Genomic DNA, 18,899 nt, shown 5'->3' on the forward strand with positions numbered 1-18,899 from the left:
GTTTTCAATTTCAGCCATCAGGTTGCTAGGGTCCAAAACACATCACTAATTTGCAGCCTTATAGAGCATTTGTTTATAGATGGGGTCATTGACCCCCATTTGAAAGCTGTAAGGAGTGAGAAGAAGAAGAATGCAAATTAAAAAATAATAATAATAATAATAATAATAATAATAATAAAGACCAATTGAAAATTTGTGTAGAATTTGCCTTTCCAACATACTAAAATGTCATTCTAGTTGACTTTCCAAGCAATTGGCTGTTGTTAAACTGCATCTCCCAACATTCTTTATCGCACAAGGGTCCCGGAACAATGATTTTATGCTGAGTACAAACTGGGAGCGTGTCTTTAGGAGCGGCAAGGATTAGCAGGACGGCTTGGAAACCTGCATTTGCTCAGCAGCAGTAAATAAGATTGATATTGTTCAGTTTGTATCTGCTGGGGGAACAGGGGCCTAATTGGGTCGTTACTGTTAATCTGTCATGGGCTGGAGTTGTCCTCACGCAGGGCCTGGAGAAGGCTACTTTTATTGTATCAATTAAAAGCACAAGGTAAACTGGGAAATGTTGCTGCTATTATAAACTGATAAGGAGCAGCCTTCCATTGTGCTCTTTATTTGCCCTTAGGGCAGAGACACGCGCTCCAATTCGGGGAGGTTAGTCGCCCAGCAATCGTTTTCCGAAGTCGCCCGAAGTTGCCTCACGAGGAAACTTCAGATGACTTCAGAAAACAAAGGGCTTAGAGTGCCATCCCGCCGTCGATTTTGATTCTAGCCGGCGGGAGGCCGTTCAGGGAGATTAGTCGCCCAGAAGAAGAGGCGTTATATCGCCGGGCGTCTAAATCTTCCCGAATCTTCGCGTCTGCCCTTCGACTAAAGGAGAACGGATTTCTTTGCTCTATGAAAGGGTAACCTTCAGATATACATTCATTTCACATTTCCCCTTTAAAGCGACACGCTCCGATTCTGGCATATTTAGTCGCCCGGCAATAAATCGAATCTTCTTCTGGACGACTAATCTCCCTGAACTGCTTCCCGACGGCTAGAATCAAAATCGCCGGCGGGATGGCACTCGAAGTGCTTCGTTTTCTGAAGTCGCCCAAAGTTTCCTCATAAGGCAACTTCAGGCGACTTCGGAAAAGAAAGCACACTGATTGCCATCCCGCCAGTGATTAACATTTTAGCAGTCGGGAGGCAGTTCGGGGGGAGATTAGTCGCCCGAAGAAGAGGAAATTTGTCGCTGGGCGACTAATCTCCCCGAATCTGACCATGTGTGTGTGCCCTTAGGAAGAGATTGGCGATTCCCTTGGCTGATAGGGAATGATGGGAGAAGGCTGATACAGAGCTAACATGTATATTAAACTTGGGCCCCACAGTTGCAGAACTACAACCCCCAGGATACATTCACTGCCTGCATGAAGCTTTCTGGGAATTGTAGTCCAACAATTATGTGAATATATGACGTACATATAACATAGTGAAACAGAATCTCTCCGAATATAAGCGAGTGGCTGCTGTTTTGTCACCCAGGGAACATAACTGCTTAAAGGGGTTGTTCACCTTAAAATGAACTGTTGGTATAATGTAGAGAGGGAAATTCTGAGACTGTTTGCGATTGGTTTTCATTTTTTTATTATTTGTGGTTTTTAGCTTTTTATTCAGCAGTTTTCCATTTCAGCAGTCTGGTTGCTAGGGCCTAAATTCCCCTAGCAACCATGCATTTATTTGATTAAGAGACTGGAATATGAATAGGAGAGGCCTGAATTGAAGGGTGAGGAATAAAAAGTAGCAATAACTATAAATGTGTAGCCTTACAGAGCATTTGTTTTTTTAGATGGGGTCAGCGACCCCATTTGAAAGCTGGAAAGGTTCAGAAGAAAAAGACAAATAATTAAAAAACATAAAAATAAATAAATAATGAAGACCAATTGCTTAGAATTAGCCACCGTATAACATTCTACAAGTTAATTTAAAGGTGAACCTCCCGTATAAGAATCCAATGTGTCCCAGATTGAATGTTTCCATTGTATCTATGAACCTTGCATGAGATTTATTCCCGCTCTCTCTCTCTGTTTATTAGGGAGCGTCTGTGCTGAGCAGGAACACTGGGCTGCCCAACGTCACCTTCCGATATGACAGTAAGTTTTACACACACAGTCGGCTTTTTATGGACTTCAGTTTGTGTTTGAGGATTTATAGGAGCCTCGTAGTCCTTATTGTTGGGAATAAATAAAGTCTATGGCAGCTCCCACCTATATATATATGTGTATATATTATATACTGGGTTGGGGGGGGGCTCTTTTTGCATTAAAATCCCTGTTTACAGAAGATTCCATTGTCCCTCTTGCTGCAGACTGCACTGCCTACATGAACTCCGGGGGGAAGCACCAGATTGGGGATGTGCAGAACATAACCATCAGCCAATTTGCCTGCAACGACCAAGTGGCGGTTTCTGTCTTCTGGACGGCCAATGATATCGGTAAGTCCCACAGTAACTGTCATTACTCCCGAGCAGGGCAGCCATCAGGCTGCGTGGTGGGGGGCGGGCCCAGGAAATTTTGTCGTATGGGGCCCTGTGATTTCTGATAGTGGTCCTGCTCCCGAGCCGCCCATGTACTCCACTATCCCATACTTACAGGCTTCACCTCACTATACTCTTCTTAAAGGGACAGTAACACCAAATAATAGAAGTGAAGTTAAAGTTTTGAAAATATAATGTAATGTTGGGCTGCACTGGTAAAACTGGGGTTGCAATTGTTGCATACTGTGTATAGCAAGGTGGTGTCAGGGTAAGGGACTGTAAGTGTTAAAGGAACAGTAACACCAAAAAATAAAAATGTTTCAGAAACTCCACTATAGTTTATATAAACAAGCTGCTGTGTAGCCATGGGGCAGCCATTCAAGCACAGGATACACAGTAGATAACAGATAAGTACTACTATAGTTTATATAAACAAGCTGCTGTGTAGCCATGGGGGCAGCCATTCAAGCACAGGATACACAGTAGATAACAGATAAGTACTACTATAGTTTATATAAACAAGCTGCTGTGTAGCCATGGGGGCAGCCATTCAAGCACAGGATACACAGTAGATAACAGATAAGTACTACTATAGTTTATATAAACAAGCTGCTGTGTAGCCATGGGGGCAGCCATTCAAGCACAGGATACACAGTAGATAACAGATAAGTACTACTATAGTTTATATAAACAAGCTGCTGTATAGCCATGGGGGCAGCCATTCAAGCACAGGATACACAGTAGATAACAGATAAGTACTACTATAGTTTATATAAACAAGCTGCTGTGTAGCCATGGGGGCAGCCATTCAAGCACAGGATACACAGTAGATAACAGATAAGTACTACTATAGTTTATATAAACAAGCTGCTGTGTAGCCATGGGGGCAGCCATTCTAGCACAATATATCTGTGGGGCTCACTAAAGGGGTACACTCAAGGTAACTCAAGGATTTTCCCAAATTTTCAATTTGTTTCTGCTTTTGGACCACTGCTCCCAGAATCCCCTGGGGTGTTGCAGGTTGGCCATTGATAATGTGGTGCCCTCTGCCTGTGCCCTAGGGTTCTGCACTTATAGTCTGTGTTATATCTGTGGGAGCTGTGAGGCTGAACTGCTGGAACTGTGGCCCAGAGAATTGTTACTCAGTCTGGCTCCTCTCGCCGGAGCATGAAGTGCCACTAGAAACCTGGCAAGGGCCCCATGTTCTGGCTCATTCTCCAACGAGACATCACGTCTAAACTCCTAATTCCAAGGCACTCGTCACTGGGCTGAGCTGAACCATCCTTGGACCCGATCATTGCAGGGGCCTCTAGTGGCCAGGGTGTGATCTGCACGTCCACAATGCGACTCTTACGTTATTGGCGAGAATAATGACATCATCGCACGGGAAGGACTGGCAGGCGGCCGCATGGAAAATCCAGTTCAGCATCACTGGGGCCAAAATGCGTTTGTTGGAGCGACTTGTATTATTGACAGATATTAGCGAGACGTCCCTGTATCCTTATGTAACCTCCCTGCACTTCCCTTTCCTAATCTGTTAAAGATTAAAAAAAATACTGCAATTATTAACATGTATTTTTAGAGCGCCAATATATTGTGCAGCGCTGAAGGATGCAATGGATACCGAATATCTAGTCATTCCTCATTCTCACTGGGTTTATAGTTCTGTGTAACTGTCATTGTGTCTGTCCCCTTCTCTGCACTGCTGCCTCTGACTCCTGATACAACTTCCCAATATCCATTCATTCCTCATTCTCACTGGGTTTATAGTTCTGTGCAACTGTCATTGTGTCTGTCCCTTTCTCTGCACTGCTGCTTCTGACTCCTGATACAACTTCCCGATATCCATTCATTCTTCATTCTCACTGGTTTTATAGTTCTGTGTAACTGTCATTGTGTCTGTCCCTTTCTCTTCTCTGCACTGCTGCCTCTGACTCCTGATACAACTTCCCAATATCCATTCATTCCTCATTCTCACTGGGTTTATAGTTCTGTGTAACTGTCATTGTGTCTGTCCCTTTCTCTTCTCTGCACTGCTGCTTCTGACTCCTGATACAACTTCCAAATATCCATTCATTCCTCATTCTCACTGGGTTTATAGTTCTGTGTAACTGTCATTGTGTCTGTCCCTTTCTCTGCACTGCTGCCTCTGACTCCTGATACAACTTCCCAATATCCATTCATTCCTCATTCTCACTGGGTTTATAGTTCTGTGTAACTGTCATTGTGTCTGTCCCTTTCTCTTCTCTGCACTGCTGCTTCTGACTCCTGATACAACTTCCCAATATCCATTCATTCCTCATTCTCACTGGGTTTATAGTTCTGTGTAACTGTTATTGTGTCTGTCCCTTTCTCTGCACTGCTGCCTCTGACTCCTGATACAACTTCCCAATATCCATTCATTCCTCATTCTCACTGGGTTTATAGTTCTGTGTAACTGTCATTGTGTCTGTCCCTTTCCCTGCACTGCTGCCTCTGACTCCTGATACAACTTCCCAATATCCATTCATTCCTCATTCTCACTGGGTTTATAGTTCTGTGTAACTGTCATTGTGTCTGTCCCTTTCTCTTCTCTGCACTGCTGCTTCTGACTCCTGATACAACTTCCCAATATCCATTCATTCCTCATTCTCACTGGGTTTATAGTTCTGTGTAACTGTCATTGTGTCTGTCCCTTTCTCTTCTCTGCACTGCTGCTTCTGACTCCTGATACAACTTCCCAATATCCATTCATTCCTCATTCTCACTGGGTTTATAGTTCTGTGTAACTGTCATTGTGTCTTTCCCTTTCTCTGCACTGCTGCCTCTGACTCCTGATACAACTTCCCAATATCCATTCATTCCTCATTCTCACTGGGTTTATAGTTCTGTGTAACTGTCATTGTGTCTGTCTCTTTCTCTTCTCTGCACTGCTGCCTCTGACTCCTGATACAACTTCCCAATATCCATTCATTCCTCATTCTCACTGGGTTTATAGTTCTGTGTAACTGTCATTGTGTCTGTCCCTTTCTCTGCACTGCTGCTTCTGACTCCTGATACAACTTCCCAATATCCATTCATTCCTCATTCTCACTGGGTTTATAGTTCTGTGTAACTGTCATTGTGTCTGTCCCTTTCTCTGCACTGCTGCTTCTGACTCCTGATACAACTTCCCAATATCCATTCATTCCTCATTCTCACTGGGTTTATAGTTCTGTGTAACTGTCATTGTGTCTGTCCCTTTCTCTGCACTGCTGCCTCTGACTCCTGATACAACTTCCCAATATCCATTCATTCCTCATTCTCACTGGGTTTATAGTTCTGTGTAACTGTCATTGTGTCTGTCCCTTTCTCTGCACTGCTGCCTCTGACTCCTGATACAACTTCCCAATATCCATTCATTCCTCATTCTCACTGGGTTTATAGTTCTGTCATTGACGGCTGCGTCCCTCTGGCTGTTTAAATGCTCTGCACTGCTGGTTCTGTCTTCTGAAACAATGTTGCACCTGATGACTAGGCCTGGAAGAGAACTTATTTTTGATACGCTTTTCTTCAATGACGCTGACCTGTCTCCTGCAATTAATCCATTCTGTTTCCGTAGGCATTGAATACCTGAAAGGCTTCCGGGTGGTTGTGGAAGAGTTGAAGTCGGAGGGGAGGTTCTGTCAGCAGATTGTGATGAAGGATCCCAAGCAGCTGAATGGAAACTTCAAAAGAGTTGTAAGTGCGAAAGTAGTTAAGCACCCTTCTGCTGCTGTATCATGTTGGAGGCAGCACAATTACCCCTCCATTGACTAATGCTAATTGTCTAGACCCTGCGAGTGTGTTGTAGTTTCTCTCCCTTGCTCAGAATCACACATTGTCCATAGAGACTTGGTAACTGTCTAATTACCTCCCTCTTTGCAGGTAATGGAAACACAACCATTTGTCAACCTGAAATTTGAAACAGATTATTTTGCAAAAATTGTGCCATTTCCCTCCGCCAGAAATGAAAGTAATTACCATCCGTTCTTCTTCAGGACCCGCAGTAAGTATCTTCCTTATTATTTAGGTCACCCTCATAATGCAGCCTTGTGCCTTTATATGGTCACAGAACAACCCCTCAGTGACTTCTAATATCCTTATCATTTACAGTAGGGGGTACATTATCCCTTATAATACATGAGTGATACTCAGAGTTCCCTGTATAACTCAGCCTGCAGCCTTGTGTCTTTATATGGTCACAGAACAACCCCTTAGTGACTTCTAATATCCTTACCTATACCCATATGTATAAATGTACAATATACAATGTACAAATATACAGAGAAGGATAAGCTATACCCTCATACTGTACTGTCTAAGGGAATCGATATGGCACCTCCCTCCTCCCATATGTATAAATACAAATATACAGAGAAGGAATGTTCTGGGCACACAATACGCTATACCCTCATACTGTACTGTCTAAGGGAATCAATATGGCACCTCCTCCTCCCATATGTATAAATACAAATATACAGAGAAGGAATGTTCTGGGCACACAATAAGCTATACCCTCATACTGTACTGTCTAAGGGAATCAATATGGCACCTCCTCCTCCCATATGTATAAATACAAATATACAGAGAAGGAATGTTCTGGGCACACAATAGGCTGCACACTCCCTAACAGCCCATTTGGAAATAACCGTATGTGAATGAATGTATAGGGTCAGACTGTTCTTTGGAGCCCCCCCCCCTTTAGAAGTAACGATTCCAATACACTGGCTGCTGTTTGCAGTTGGGGTCATGAGAAGGGGCCCAACAAGAGTTCTGTCCGTGCGGCTCTCACAGAAACATTAGACAGACGGTTGGGTTAATACCGGGAAGCCTGCGGGGAGTGGGAGAGTCTGGCAGGAACATTATCCATGGAGCCTTTCCCAATCCATAAACTCATCCTTTCCATAAGAAGAAAATGAGGAAATCTTGGCAGGGCCGGGGCCTCTAGATCCTTTCATCCCATGAATGTATTGTTTAACATTATCCACAACAAAACTAGAGCCGGGTGTCTGGCCCTGACTCTGTCTGATAATAACAGTATCTATTATGGGAAGCCAGTCTGTTCCCCAATGGGCAGATATAAGAGATACATCGAAATAATGGTATTTCAATTAACACAAAATAAACAGTTCAGTACCTGTGTTATTTTATATGTATGTGTGTTGCAGGCAGTTGGGCTGGCAGTTAGGCAGGGAGTTGGGCAGAGAGTTGGGCAGAGAGTTGGGCAGGCAGGTAATTAGGTAGTTTGGAGTAAATGCTGACTGATAGAAGCCACCCTGCAACAAAACTGTTGTCTTATACCTGTAAGTGTCGGGGACTATCCCTCATCTACCTCCCATGTAGCTGTATTGGCATATAATGGGTTAAGCCAGTTCTGCAGAAACCAGAATATAGTCTCCCTCCTTAGTGTTGCATTGTCAGAAGCAAAGTAAGAATTTTTTTATGTATAAATAGATTTGTAGTCCTCCTATCTCTTTAAGAGTAACAAGTGTGAGTATTAATGTACTGATGGATGCCTCCTCTGTGTATCTTGCAGCCTGCGAGTCGTTGTTGCAGCCGGACAGTCTGACCTGCAGGCCGTGTAAGTAACCAGTTAAGGGCCACCAGCCAATGGGGGGGGGGGCAGTCAGGGGTCCATGAAAAAGGACTGAGGTTGGGTGCACTGGAAATGCTGGGCGTATTAGGGTGGGATTTTATGTGTTGGGGGGGGGGACACTAAACCAGTATCTCATTACCCCTTGGCCAACCCCTCTGCCTGTCCCCCTCTCACCCTTCCCTCTGTTGCACCGCAGACTGGAAACCAAAAAACGTCAACGTCACCCAACAGGGCATCAACATGCAGGTGTCCTTCGACCACGCCCCGCAGAATTTCGGCTTTAAATCTTATTCCGTCAACTACAAACTGAAGCACGAGGGCTCCTTTAAACAGAAGATCTGCCGGAAGGTGAGTCTCTATGGCGCAGAGTGTATCCGTCTGACTGCTGACATTGTCTGCACTGCTGGTTATGACTCTTGCAGCATTGTAGCAACTCTACAGGGGAACTGGCTTCTGCTACACTGTTTCAAGAGCTCCAAGCAGAGAACAGAAATGGATAAAGACACTAGCAATTGAGTTTATATATTCTATTTGGCACTGCAAGGGTGGCACAGTGTTGGGAAGTGAAGTGGTGCCAATGTTTCCACCATCGCAGTTATTGTCCCTGTTTGTTTATCTCTGTGAGAGCAGTTGCAGAACTGACGCTCTGGGCTAGAGCTGTTCCACTTGACATTAACGGGCATGGAGCCTGGCACTACCAGTATGTGAGGGTTGGGCTTTGTGCCCTTCTACCCTGGTTCTGACATAGATTTTAATGAATTCACTCACTCCAGACTAAATTCTTTATGGTGTCTCTGTGTTGCGTCAGAGTACTTTGCTTTTGTTTACTCTGCCTCTTGTTAAAGGGATACTGTCATGGAGAAAAAATGTTTTTTCAAAACGCATCAGTTAATAGTAGGGATGCACCGAATCCACTATTTTGAACCCCCGGATCCTTCCCACAAGATTCAGACGAACCAAATCCTAATCTGCATATTCAAATTAGGGGTGGGAAGGGGAAAACACTTTTTACTTGTTTTGTGACAAAAAGTCACGCGATTTCCCCCCCACACCCCTAATTTGCATATGCAAATTCGGATTCGTTCGGCTGGGCAGGAGTATCAGCCGAATCCGAATCCTGCTGAAAAAGGCCGAATCCCAAATCGAAACCTGGATTTGGTGCATCCCTACTTAATAGTGCTGCTCCAACAGAATTCTGCACTGAAATCCGTTTCTCAAAAGAGTAAACAGATTTTTTTATATTTAATTTTAAAAACCTGACACGGGGCTAGACATATTGTCAGTTTCCCAGCTGCCCCAGTCATGTGACTTGTGCTCTGATAAACTTCAATCACTCTTTACTAGGGATGCACCGAATCCAGGATTCGGTTCAGGATTCAGCCTTTTTCAACAGGATTTGGATTCGGCTGATCCGAATCCTAATTTGCATATGCAAATTAAGGGCGGGGAGTGAAATTGGTTCGGTATTGGGCTGAATTTTTTGCAAAGGATTCGGGGGTTCGGCCGAATCCAAAATAGTGGATTGGGTGCATCCCTACTCTTTACTGCTGTACTGCAAGTTGGAGTGATATCACCCCCTCCCTTTCCCCCCCCAGCAGCCTAACAACAGAACAATGGGAAGGTAACCAGCTAACAGCTCCCTAACACAAGATAACAGCTGCCTGGTAGATCTAAGAACAACACTCAATAGTAAAATCCAGGTCCCACTGAGACACATTCAGTTACATTGAGTAGGAGAAACAACAGGCTGCCAGAAAGCAGTTCCATCCTAAAGTGCTGGCTCTTTCTGAAATCACATGACCAGGCAAAATGACCTGAGATGCACCTACACACCAATATTACAACTAAATACACTTGCTGCTTCAGGAATGACATTTTATATTGTACAGTGAATTATTTGCAGTGTAAATTAGAAATAAAAACGAAATTTTTTAACAATATACTTACCCTTTATGTCTGTAGGTGCTGAACACAGACTTCACCAACTGCCTGATCCAGAACGTATCCCCGGGGGACTATGTCATAGAGGTAATTAAAGGGAAACTAAACCTTCAGAGCAAGTTACCTTTGTTGTCCATGTTTCCTATTGGTGAGGAAGCTTAGGAAGTCGGGTTGAAGGGAATGTTGGCATCAACCCCAACTGCCAGCAGCGCCCCCCATAGCTTGTGCCCTGTCTGCCCTCAGCCTTTAGTCCTTGTCACTGAGCAGTGGCAGCGGCAACTGTACATTTAAAAGATCTCGTTTCTCTGCGCAGCTCGTGGACGACACCAACACGACGAGGAAGTTCATGCACTACTCGCTGAAACCAGGCAAGTGAATGGGGCCCCGGGGAGGGGTGGAAATAATCAAAGAAATTTATATATTTTCTCTTGTGACAAACTGGAGCCATTGAAGCGTAATTGTGCAAAGCAGAGGTGTAACCTTCCCCAAATCTCTCTCTCCCCAACAGTGCATTCCCCTTGGGCCGGTCCAATACGAGCCATCGCCATTACTGTACCCCTGGTCATCATATCTGCCTTTGCCACTTTATTCACCGTCATGTGCCGCAAGAAGCAGCAAGGTATGTAACCTAAACATACTGTATAGTAGCCTTTATCCTTGTACTATAAATAAGCTATTCCCCCATACAGTACTGTACTGGGAAGCAATATGGCAGCTCCTACCCACGTGCTGACCTTTCACTTGCTCTGTACCTCATGTGTTTTTGTGTCCCCACCAGAAAACATTTACTCGCACCTGGACGAGGAGAGTTCGGAATCATCTACCTACGCAGGGAGTCTTCACGTGGAGAAGCCCCGCCCCCGCCCCCGAGTCTTTCTCTGCTACTCCACTAAAGATTGTCAGAAGCACATTAATGTCATCCACTGCTTTGCCTATTTCCTGCAGGATTTCTGTGGGTGCGAGGTGAGGGGCTCTCACTGTCTTCTATCCTTATCATTTACAGTAGGGGGTACATTATCCCTTATAATACATGAGTGATACTCAGAGTTCCCTGTATAACTCAGCCTGCAGCCTTGTGTCTTTATATGGTCACAGAACAACCCCTCAGTGACTTCTAATATCCTTATCATTTACAGTAGGGGGTACATTATCCCTTCTAATACATAAGTGATACTCAGAGTTCCCTGTATAACTCAGCCTGCAGCCTTGTGCCTTTATATGGTCACAGAACAACCCCTCAGTGACTTCTAATATCCTTATCATTTACAGTAGGGGGTACATTATCCCTTATAATACATGAGTGATACTCGGAGTTCCCTGTATAACTCAGCCTGCAGCCTTGTGTCTTTATATGGTCACAGAACCCCTCAGTAACTTCTAATATCCTTATCATTTACAGTAGGGGGTACATTATCCCTTATAATACATGAGTGATACTCAGAGTTCCCTGTATAACTCAGCCTGCAGCCTTGTGCCTTTATATGGTCACAGAACAACCCCTCAGTGACTTCTAATATCCTTATCATTTACAGTAGGGGGTACATTATCCCTTATAATACATGAGTGATACTCAGAGTTCCCTGTATAACTCAGCCTGCAGCCTTGTGCCTTTATATGCTCACAGAACAACCCCTCAGTGACTTCTAATATCCTTATCATTTACAGTAGGGGGTACATTATCCCTTATAATACATGAGTGATACTCAGAGTTCCCTGTATAACTCAGCCTGCAGCCTTGTGCCTTTATATGGTCACAGAACAACCCCTCAGTGACTTCTAATATCCTTATCATTTACAGTAGGGGGTACATTATCCCTTATAATACATGAGTGATACTCAGAGTTCCCTGTATAACTCAGCCTGCAGCCTTGTGCCTTTATATGGTCACAGAACAACCCCTCAGTGACTTCTAATATCCTTATCATTTACAGTAGGGGGTACATTATCCCTTATAATACATGAGTGATACTCAGAGTTCCCTGTATAACTCAGCCTGCAGCCTTGTGCCTTTATATGGTCACAGAACAACCCCTGAGTGACTTCTAATATCCTTATCATTTACAGTAGGGAGTACATTATTCCTTATAATACATGAGTGATACTCAGAGTTCCCTGTATAACTCAGCCTGCAGCCTTGTGCCTTTATATGGTCACAGATTCCAGAGCAGCGCTGGCAAATAACTGGGCACAAAGTGATATAAATGTTAGTGATACAGTCGATGTAATGCTGAGCTCATGCCCCTGGAGAGAAGGTTTCTGGGAGTTGTTAAAAATGCGGAACCTGTGTGCCCTCTAGTGTTCGGAAGTAGAACTGCTTTATTGTGCAGCTTTCTGGTATCTCATTTGTTGTCCTGCTGAACCTAGAAACCAATCGTTTGCTTGAATGTCAGATGGGAGTCTGTATCCGGGAGGAATTGAAAATTATGCTGAGCTATTTAAAAAATCTGTCAAAGGGATAGTTCACCTTTACATTTAGTATGTTATAGACCATTCTTTTCCTAGCCACTTGCAGTTGGTCTCCATTATGTGCGTTTTTTGTAAGATTCAGAATTATAATTACAATTTTATTGCTTACATTCCTATCCAGCCTTTCGCCTATTCATTTTCCAGTCTTTCATTCAGATATGCTATGTGGTTGCTAGGGTAAATAAGATCCTAGCAACCTGATACCTTCTGAAATGCCAAACTGGAGAGCTGCTAAACAAAAACCTAAATGACCACGAAAAATATAAAACGAAGAACAAATGAAAATTGTCTCATTTGCATCATAAAAAAAAGTAATCAAAATTGAATTTAAAGGTGAACCACCCCAAATCCCTAAAGGGTTCTGGTTGTCTGGGAGACTGATAATTGCATTATTTATTCTGACCCTTAAAGGGGTTCACTTTCCAACACTTTTTTCAGATCAGTTGGTTTCAGCTGCACTGGGTGGGGGGGTCGCCGACCCTGTAACTTTTCTAAATTGATATGTTTAGTTGATACATTTGTTATCTCTGTCCCTGCTGAGCAGAATCTCTGGGTTTCATTACAGGCAGCTGTTAGACTTGATACAATAGTTACTGATACTCCAGAGATGCTGCTGAGAAATGGATCAACTAAATGTAAAATTGTAACGGTTCAGAGTCTGCGCCTGAATTACTGAACTGTGTTTCGCCGCCTGCAAATACATTAGCGAAATAGAGCGCCGACGACCTTTTGAAAAAACTGTGAAAAAACAAATTGTGATGGACAAATTTATTCGCCAGGCGCGAATTTGTGGTGAATTCGTATGTTTCACCGCCTGCAGATAAATTAGTGAAATTCTCGCCGGCGACATTTTGAAAAAACAGTAACAAATTGTGATGGGCAAATTTATTTGGCAGGCGTGAATTTTGCCGTCTGCAAATAAATGAGCTAAATTGACGCCGGCGACAATTCCGTCGCCGGCGTTGATTAAGCGGATGCCCATTGACCTAAATGGGCGTCAAATGTCGGTGGCTATTTGCCATTTTTCGCTGGGAAATTTGAGAATTTCGTGGCGAATCGAAAATTCGCCCATCACAAGTAACAAATGGAAAGTAATTGAAAAAAGTCTTTATTTCTGGGGAACAATCTGAAAACAATTGAACTGATAAAGTGTTTGGAAGGTGAACATCCCCTTTAACCTTCCCGTTTTGGGATTGGGAAACGACTCCGCAGCTTCCCGTGGCCCCCGAAGTGCCCCTAGTTGTGGCCAGACAGAACAGAATTGGCTAATGTACATTGAATCCTATACAGCAGCCTAGACCAGTGCACTTGTGGGGCTGCAGGAGGTCCCCAGTAAAGGCTAAAGGGGGTCCCAGTATTTACCAACACTGTTTTGTCCTGAAGGTTTCGCTGGATCTCTGGGAGAACCTGAAGATCTGTAAGGACGGGCAGCGCGAGTGGCTGAAGCACAAGATCCGAGATTCCCACTACATCATCATCGTCTGCTCCAAGGGTCTCAAATACTTTGTGGAGAGGAAAAATCGGAAGCACAAGGGGGCGCCCCCTGAGGCCGGGAATGGGGAGATCTTTGTCAGCGCCATGGCGATGATCGGTGAGAAACTGAGCGCTGCCGAGGGTGAGGGGAACCCCGAGGAGCTTGGGAAATTCATCAGCGTCTATTTCGATTACTCGTCGGACTCGGACATTCCGGGAATCCTGGATAAAAGCAAGAAGTACAAACTGATGGACCACCTGCCCCAGCTCTACTACCACCTTTACTCCAAGGAGCTGAGCCTGCAGGACCCCGAGCAGTATCCTAGCAACATCAGCAAGCGCAACTACTTCCGCAGCAAGGCCGGCCGCTCGCTCTACATCGCAATCTGCAACATGCACCAGTACATCGACCAGCAACCCGACTGGTTTGAGAAGCAGCACCTCCCGTCCCACTCCCCCACCCTCCACTTCCAGGAGCCCCTCATGGACAAGTTCGACTCCGGGCTGGTGCTCAACGATGTGACGGGGAAACAGGTGGCGGAAACCGACCTCTCCGCTAAAATAGACATTGAGCCGCCGGCGAGCGATCAGAATAAAATCGACGGGGAAGAGGCGCCAGATGCAGCACCAACTGTAAGCTCCGCCCTGCAGCCTGTGTTACATTCTGTTAAAGCTGTCACTCAAGCCGACATGCCCAGGGATTCTGGGATATACGACTCGTCCGTCCCTTCCTCTGAACTCTCACTGCCTTTAATGGACGGACTGTTGGCAGATCAGGCAGAAACATCCTCCATTGCGGAAAGTGTCTCTTCTTCTTCAGGGCTAGGTATGATATATTGATTCCTGCACTGCTGGTTGTGACTCTTGAGACAATGCCAACTGTTTAAAGGGATACTGTCATGGGAAAACATTTTTTTTTCTTCAAAACACATCAGTTAATAGTGCTGCTCCAGCAGAATTCTGCACTGAAATCCATTTCTCAAAAAAACAAACTGATTTGGGGCTAGACATATTGTAATTTTCCCAGCTGCCCCCAGTCATGTGACTTTACTCTCTTTACTGCTGTACTGCAAATTGGAGTGATATCACCCCCCCCCCACAGCAGCCTAACAACAGAACAATGGGAAGGTAACCAGATAGCAGCTCCCTAACACAAGATAACAGCTGCCTGGTAGATCTAAGAACAGCACTCAATAGTAAAATCCAGGTCCCACTGAGACACATTCAGTTACATTGAGTAGGAGAAACAACAGGCTGCCAGAAAGCAGTTCCATCCTAAAGTGCTGGCTCTTTCTGAAATCACATGACCAGGCAAAATGACCTGAGATGCACCTACACACCAATATTACAACTAAATACACTTGTTGGTTCAGGAATGAAATTTTATATTGTACAGTGAATTATTTGCAGTGTAATTTAGAAATAAAGACTACACCATAAAAATCATCACAGAATCCTTTTAGCAGACTTGGAAAAGTCCTGAGTTCTGCTATATTGTTTTTGGGTGAGGTTCCCCTTTAATAACCGTATTGTGTCCCAGGATTGATGACACGGGCTGATGTGTTGCTTTCTATTCCAGGAGAGGAGGAGCCGTCTATCCCCAAATCCGTGGTGTATGGAATCTGCAAAGTGGATCTGCACCTTCACACAGACGAACTCCAGGCCATCGCACCCTTGTAGCCCGTTCTGGTTTCTGGGTCCAGTCGTTTCCATGTGTGGGACGGGGTGCCCGGCCTGGCAGGGAAGAGGTTAATATGCATTGCCACTTTAGAGAGCCCGGGGGCTTGTGAATAAGGGTGGGACGCGACTGCTGAGCCTGAACCTACTTGAATTATCAACTCTGACCCTTCCTGGATTTGGAGCTTTCCAGACAGGGACACTGATTGGGCGGCACCCGCTGGGCATTGGGCATGAGAAGTACAATTCATTCCCTGTGTGGTTATTATGGGGTGCTGTGTCACAGGAAGGGCCCCACCATCTGTGCATTAAAACTGGCAGCCCATGAACTCAAGAGGTTCTGCAGCAGCTGCTGCTTTTTCCAAACCTGACCAAGTCCTGGTGCCAGAGCCAGTAATGGGCAAATACAATGGTGCAGAGAACTTTACTGGAACTTGGTGTTTGCTCCTAAATCTCCTCATAATTCTGCCCCTGCGCGGCTGCTGCTCTTTATCCTGCAGCTCAACTGCAGCCATGCGCTACATGCAGCGGCTTTATCATATAAATGAGTGCATAGAGTGAGAGGCTGGATGTTATGTCTGCCCCCTGCAGTTCACAGCAGGTATTGCACGTTTCCCAAGGGTCATTCGGTGGAACCAGAACTCTCTTACTATTTGCCCTTGAAATCAGCGGCGACTGATAAACATTCCTGGTGCTGTTTGTCTTTCCACAACTTTATCTCCTTTCTAATCCCGATGCTTTATCGTCCACTTACACGAGTGTCAGCCCTGCGGTTCTGCTCCTTTTGAGCAAACCCCATTATTCCTCTATGGGAAGAGGTTCAAGAACAGGAGAAGATTCCCCACCAGCCACAGCCGCTTCCTAGTGCCGGTCACCGGGAAGACTCCACTTCTATCAGACCAGCTGTTTGCAAGCAGCCAATCACCCAGAGCCTGTGCTGTATGGGCCCCACCCTGAGAATGAGTTTGTAATCAGCCAATCACTGACCGCTCTGGCTTTTTGTCTTCCATTTAATTTCCCTCTAATGCTTCTAGAAATAGGCCTGGCTACAGCACTGTATGCTCTCCGGGAATCTACAGTCTAGACTTTTTGCACTTGTGGTTAAACTACATCTCCCAGCATCCTCCATCACCCTGCCACAAAATCAATAGAAAATGTGCCTATTACTGTTTAATGTGCTTTTTTTTTTATTGATATAAGATCCAAGTTGACACTTTGTGCCTGTCAATCACAGAATTGTGACTCACTAGTTTTCCCTTTTATGAGGCCAGACCACCCTGGTATAAAGAGAATTAAGAAGAACATGTTCACCTTTGCTTTCATTATGAACTAAAAATGTTCTATAATTCTACAATTTAATATTATCTGGTTGCTAAGCCCTCTAACCCTAGTAACCAGGCATTCATTTGAATGAGTACATTTCCGAGAGTCTGATTAGAAAGATAAGCAATATAAGAACAATGAATACAGCTTCCGGTCTTTCACTTTGCGGTTGCCGGGGTAACAGACCTTAGCAACCAGGTAGAAATTGGATCATAAAGAGAAATCTTTGAATTAGATGATGTCCCTTATCAACAAACAAAATGCTTCTTTTAAAGGGTAACTTTGCCAACATACAAAACCCAATGATAATATTTAAGGGGGGGGTCCTTTGTAACATTTTATGTAAATATTGTCGTTTGTTACTTGTACCCGAGAGGCGGTAGCGAATCTCTGTGCCACGTAGAGTTATTTTATAAATGAGATTGAATCTGATATTTCATTATTGCAACAATGTACTGTTTTATGGTACCGACTTATTGTACAATAAATGTAACTTCTTTCTTAGCTCTGTCTCTTTATAGTATTGGGGTATCAGGGCCGGAGTGAGGGGTCCCAGTCATGAATCTCATAACCTTCAGCCCTTCACTGGGTGTTGGAATATAACTCCCTGCTACTCTCCTGGGTGCTGGGGGTTAACAGCAGGTATATACTGAGTATATTCAACAGGCACAATGGGGTGTGGATTATATATTAGGGATGCACCGAATCCACTATTTTGGATTCGGCCGAAGCCGAATATTTTGCATATGCAACTTAGGGGTGGGACGGAAGAACATTTTTTCTTCCTTGTTTTGTGACACCACTAATTTGAATATGCAAATTAGGATTTGGTTTGGCTGGGCAAAAGGATTCGGCTGAATCCTGGATTCAGTGCATCCCTATTATATATAGAGCCCCTACTCTTCTGGGAAGGTTCCCACTAGATGTTGGATCATTGTTGCTGGGAGTTGTTTCCATTCAGCCACAAGAGTGAGGTTGGGCACTAATGTTGGGGATCAGTCTCACAGTCGGGGTTCCAGTTAATCCGACAGGAGTTCAGTTGGGTTGCAACCCCCCCTTGCTAAGCCATTGAGGAATATATTGCATCTCTATAAATAATGGATAATAATAATGTAAATATGTATGTATATATTCAACATCTCTTAAAATGAAGTTGCCCTTTGCTGCTATAACTGCCCCGGTGCTTCTGGGAAGGTCCCACTAGATGTTAGATCATTGTTGCTGGGAGTTGTTTCCATTCAGCCACAAGAGTGAGGTTGGGCACTGATGTTGGGGATCAGTCTCACAGTTGGGGTTCCAATTCATCCCATAGGGGTTCAGTTGGGTTTCCCCCCCCTTTGCTGCTATAACTGCCCCGGTGCTTCTGGGAAGGTTCCCACTAGATGTTGGAACATTGTTGCTGGGAGTTGTTTCCATTCAGCCACAAGAGTGAGGTTGGGCACTGATGTTGGGGATCAGACTCACAGTCAGAGTTCCAGTTCATCTCATAGGGGTTCATTTGGGTTGAGGACAGTCAGGTTCTTCCCATCTCGGCAAACCCATTCTGTACTGACCTAGTTCTGTGCATGGGGGACATTGTTGTGCTGAAACAGGGAAGGACCCCCTAAACTGTTCCACAGAGTAGGAAACCTGGAAATGTCCGGGATGTCATTGTACCCTGTAGACTAAAGTCTTCTCTGTAACCAGGGGCCCCAGTTTCGATGCTTTTACCCCACTCTTTACTCCAAACATTGTACATGGGGTTGTTGAGTCTGTTTGTCTCTGAACCCCTTTAAATCCCCCATAATCCCTTCAGATAGATTTTCCTGCTTCCAGACACAGTTTGGGGCTCAGCAGGGAGGGTTCTGACTCAGGACATGACTTTTTAGTTGGACTGGTTGACAGACAAGCCATTAACATGAAGTT

The 18,899-nt window shown here is 44.6% G+C and overlaps 1 protein-coding gene across 3 annotated transcripts in view; it reads left to right on the forward strand.

The window, feature by feature from the left end:
- The window catches only part of il17rd.S (interleukin 17 receptor D S homeolog), a 56,026-nt gene extending 38,528 nt beyond the window's left edge, over positions 1 to 17,498 (forward strand). For 2 of the 3 annotated variants that reach the window (XM_041591134.1, XM_041591135.1), the window contains exons 3-14: positions 2,078 to 2,135; positions 2,351 to 2,476; positions 6,099 to 6,217; positions 6,404 to 6,524; positions 8,055 to 8,099; positions 8,311 to 8,462; positions 10,077 to 10,142; positions 10,369 to 10,423; positions 10,564 to 10,674; positions 10,834 to 11,018; positions 13,905 to 14,820; positions 15,574 to 17,498. In XM_041591134.1, coding sequence (XP_041447068.1) covers positions 2,365 to 2,476; positions 6,099 to 6,217; positions 6,404 to 6,524; positions 8,055 to 8,099; positions 8,311 to 8,462; positions 10,077 to 10,142; positions 10,369 to 10,423; positions 10,564 to 10,674; positions 10,834 to 11,018; positions 13,905 to 14,820; positions 15,574 to 15,674 — 1,983 coding nt within the window. In that variant the 5' untranslated portion in view covers positions 2,078 to 2,135; positions 2,351 to 2,364 and the 3' untranslated portion in view covers positions 15,675 to 17,498. 3 annotated transcript variants of the gene reach the window in all.
- Positions 17,499 to 18,899: the final 1,401 nt, after the last annotated feature.

Source organism: Xenopus laevis, chromosome 4S (genome assembly GCF_017654675.1).
Source record: "Xenopus laevis strain J_2021 chromosome 4S, Xenopus_laevis_v10.1, whole genome shotgun sequence".
NCBI classification, from domain to species: Eukaryota; Metazoa; Chordata; class Amphibia; order Anura; family Pipidae; genus Xenopus; species Xenopus laevis.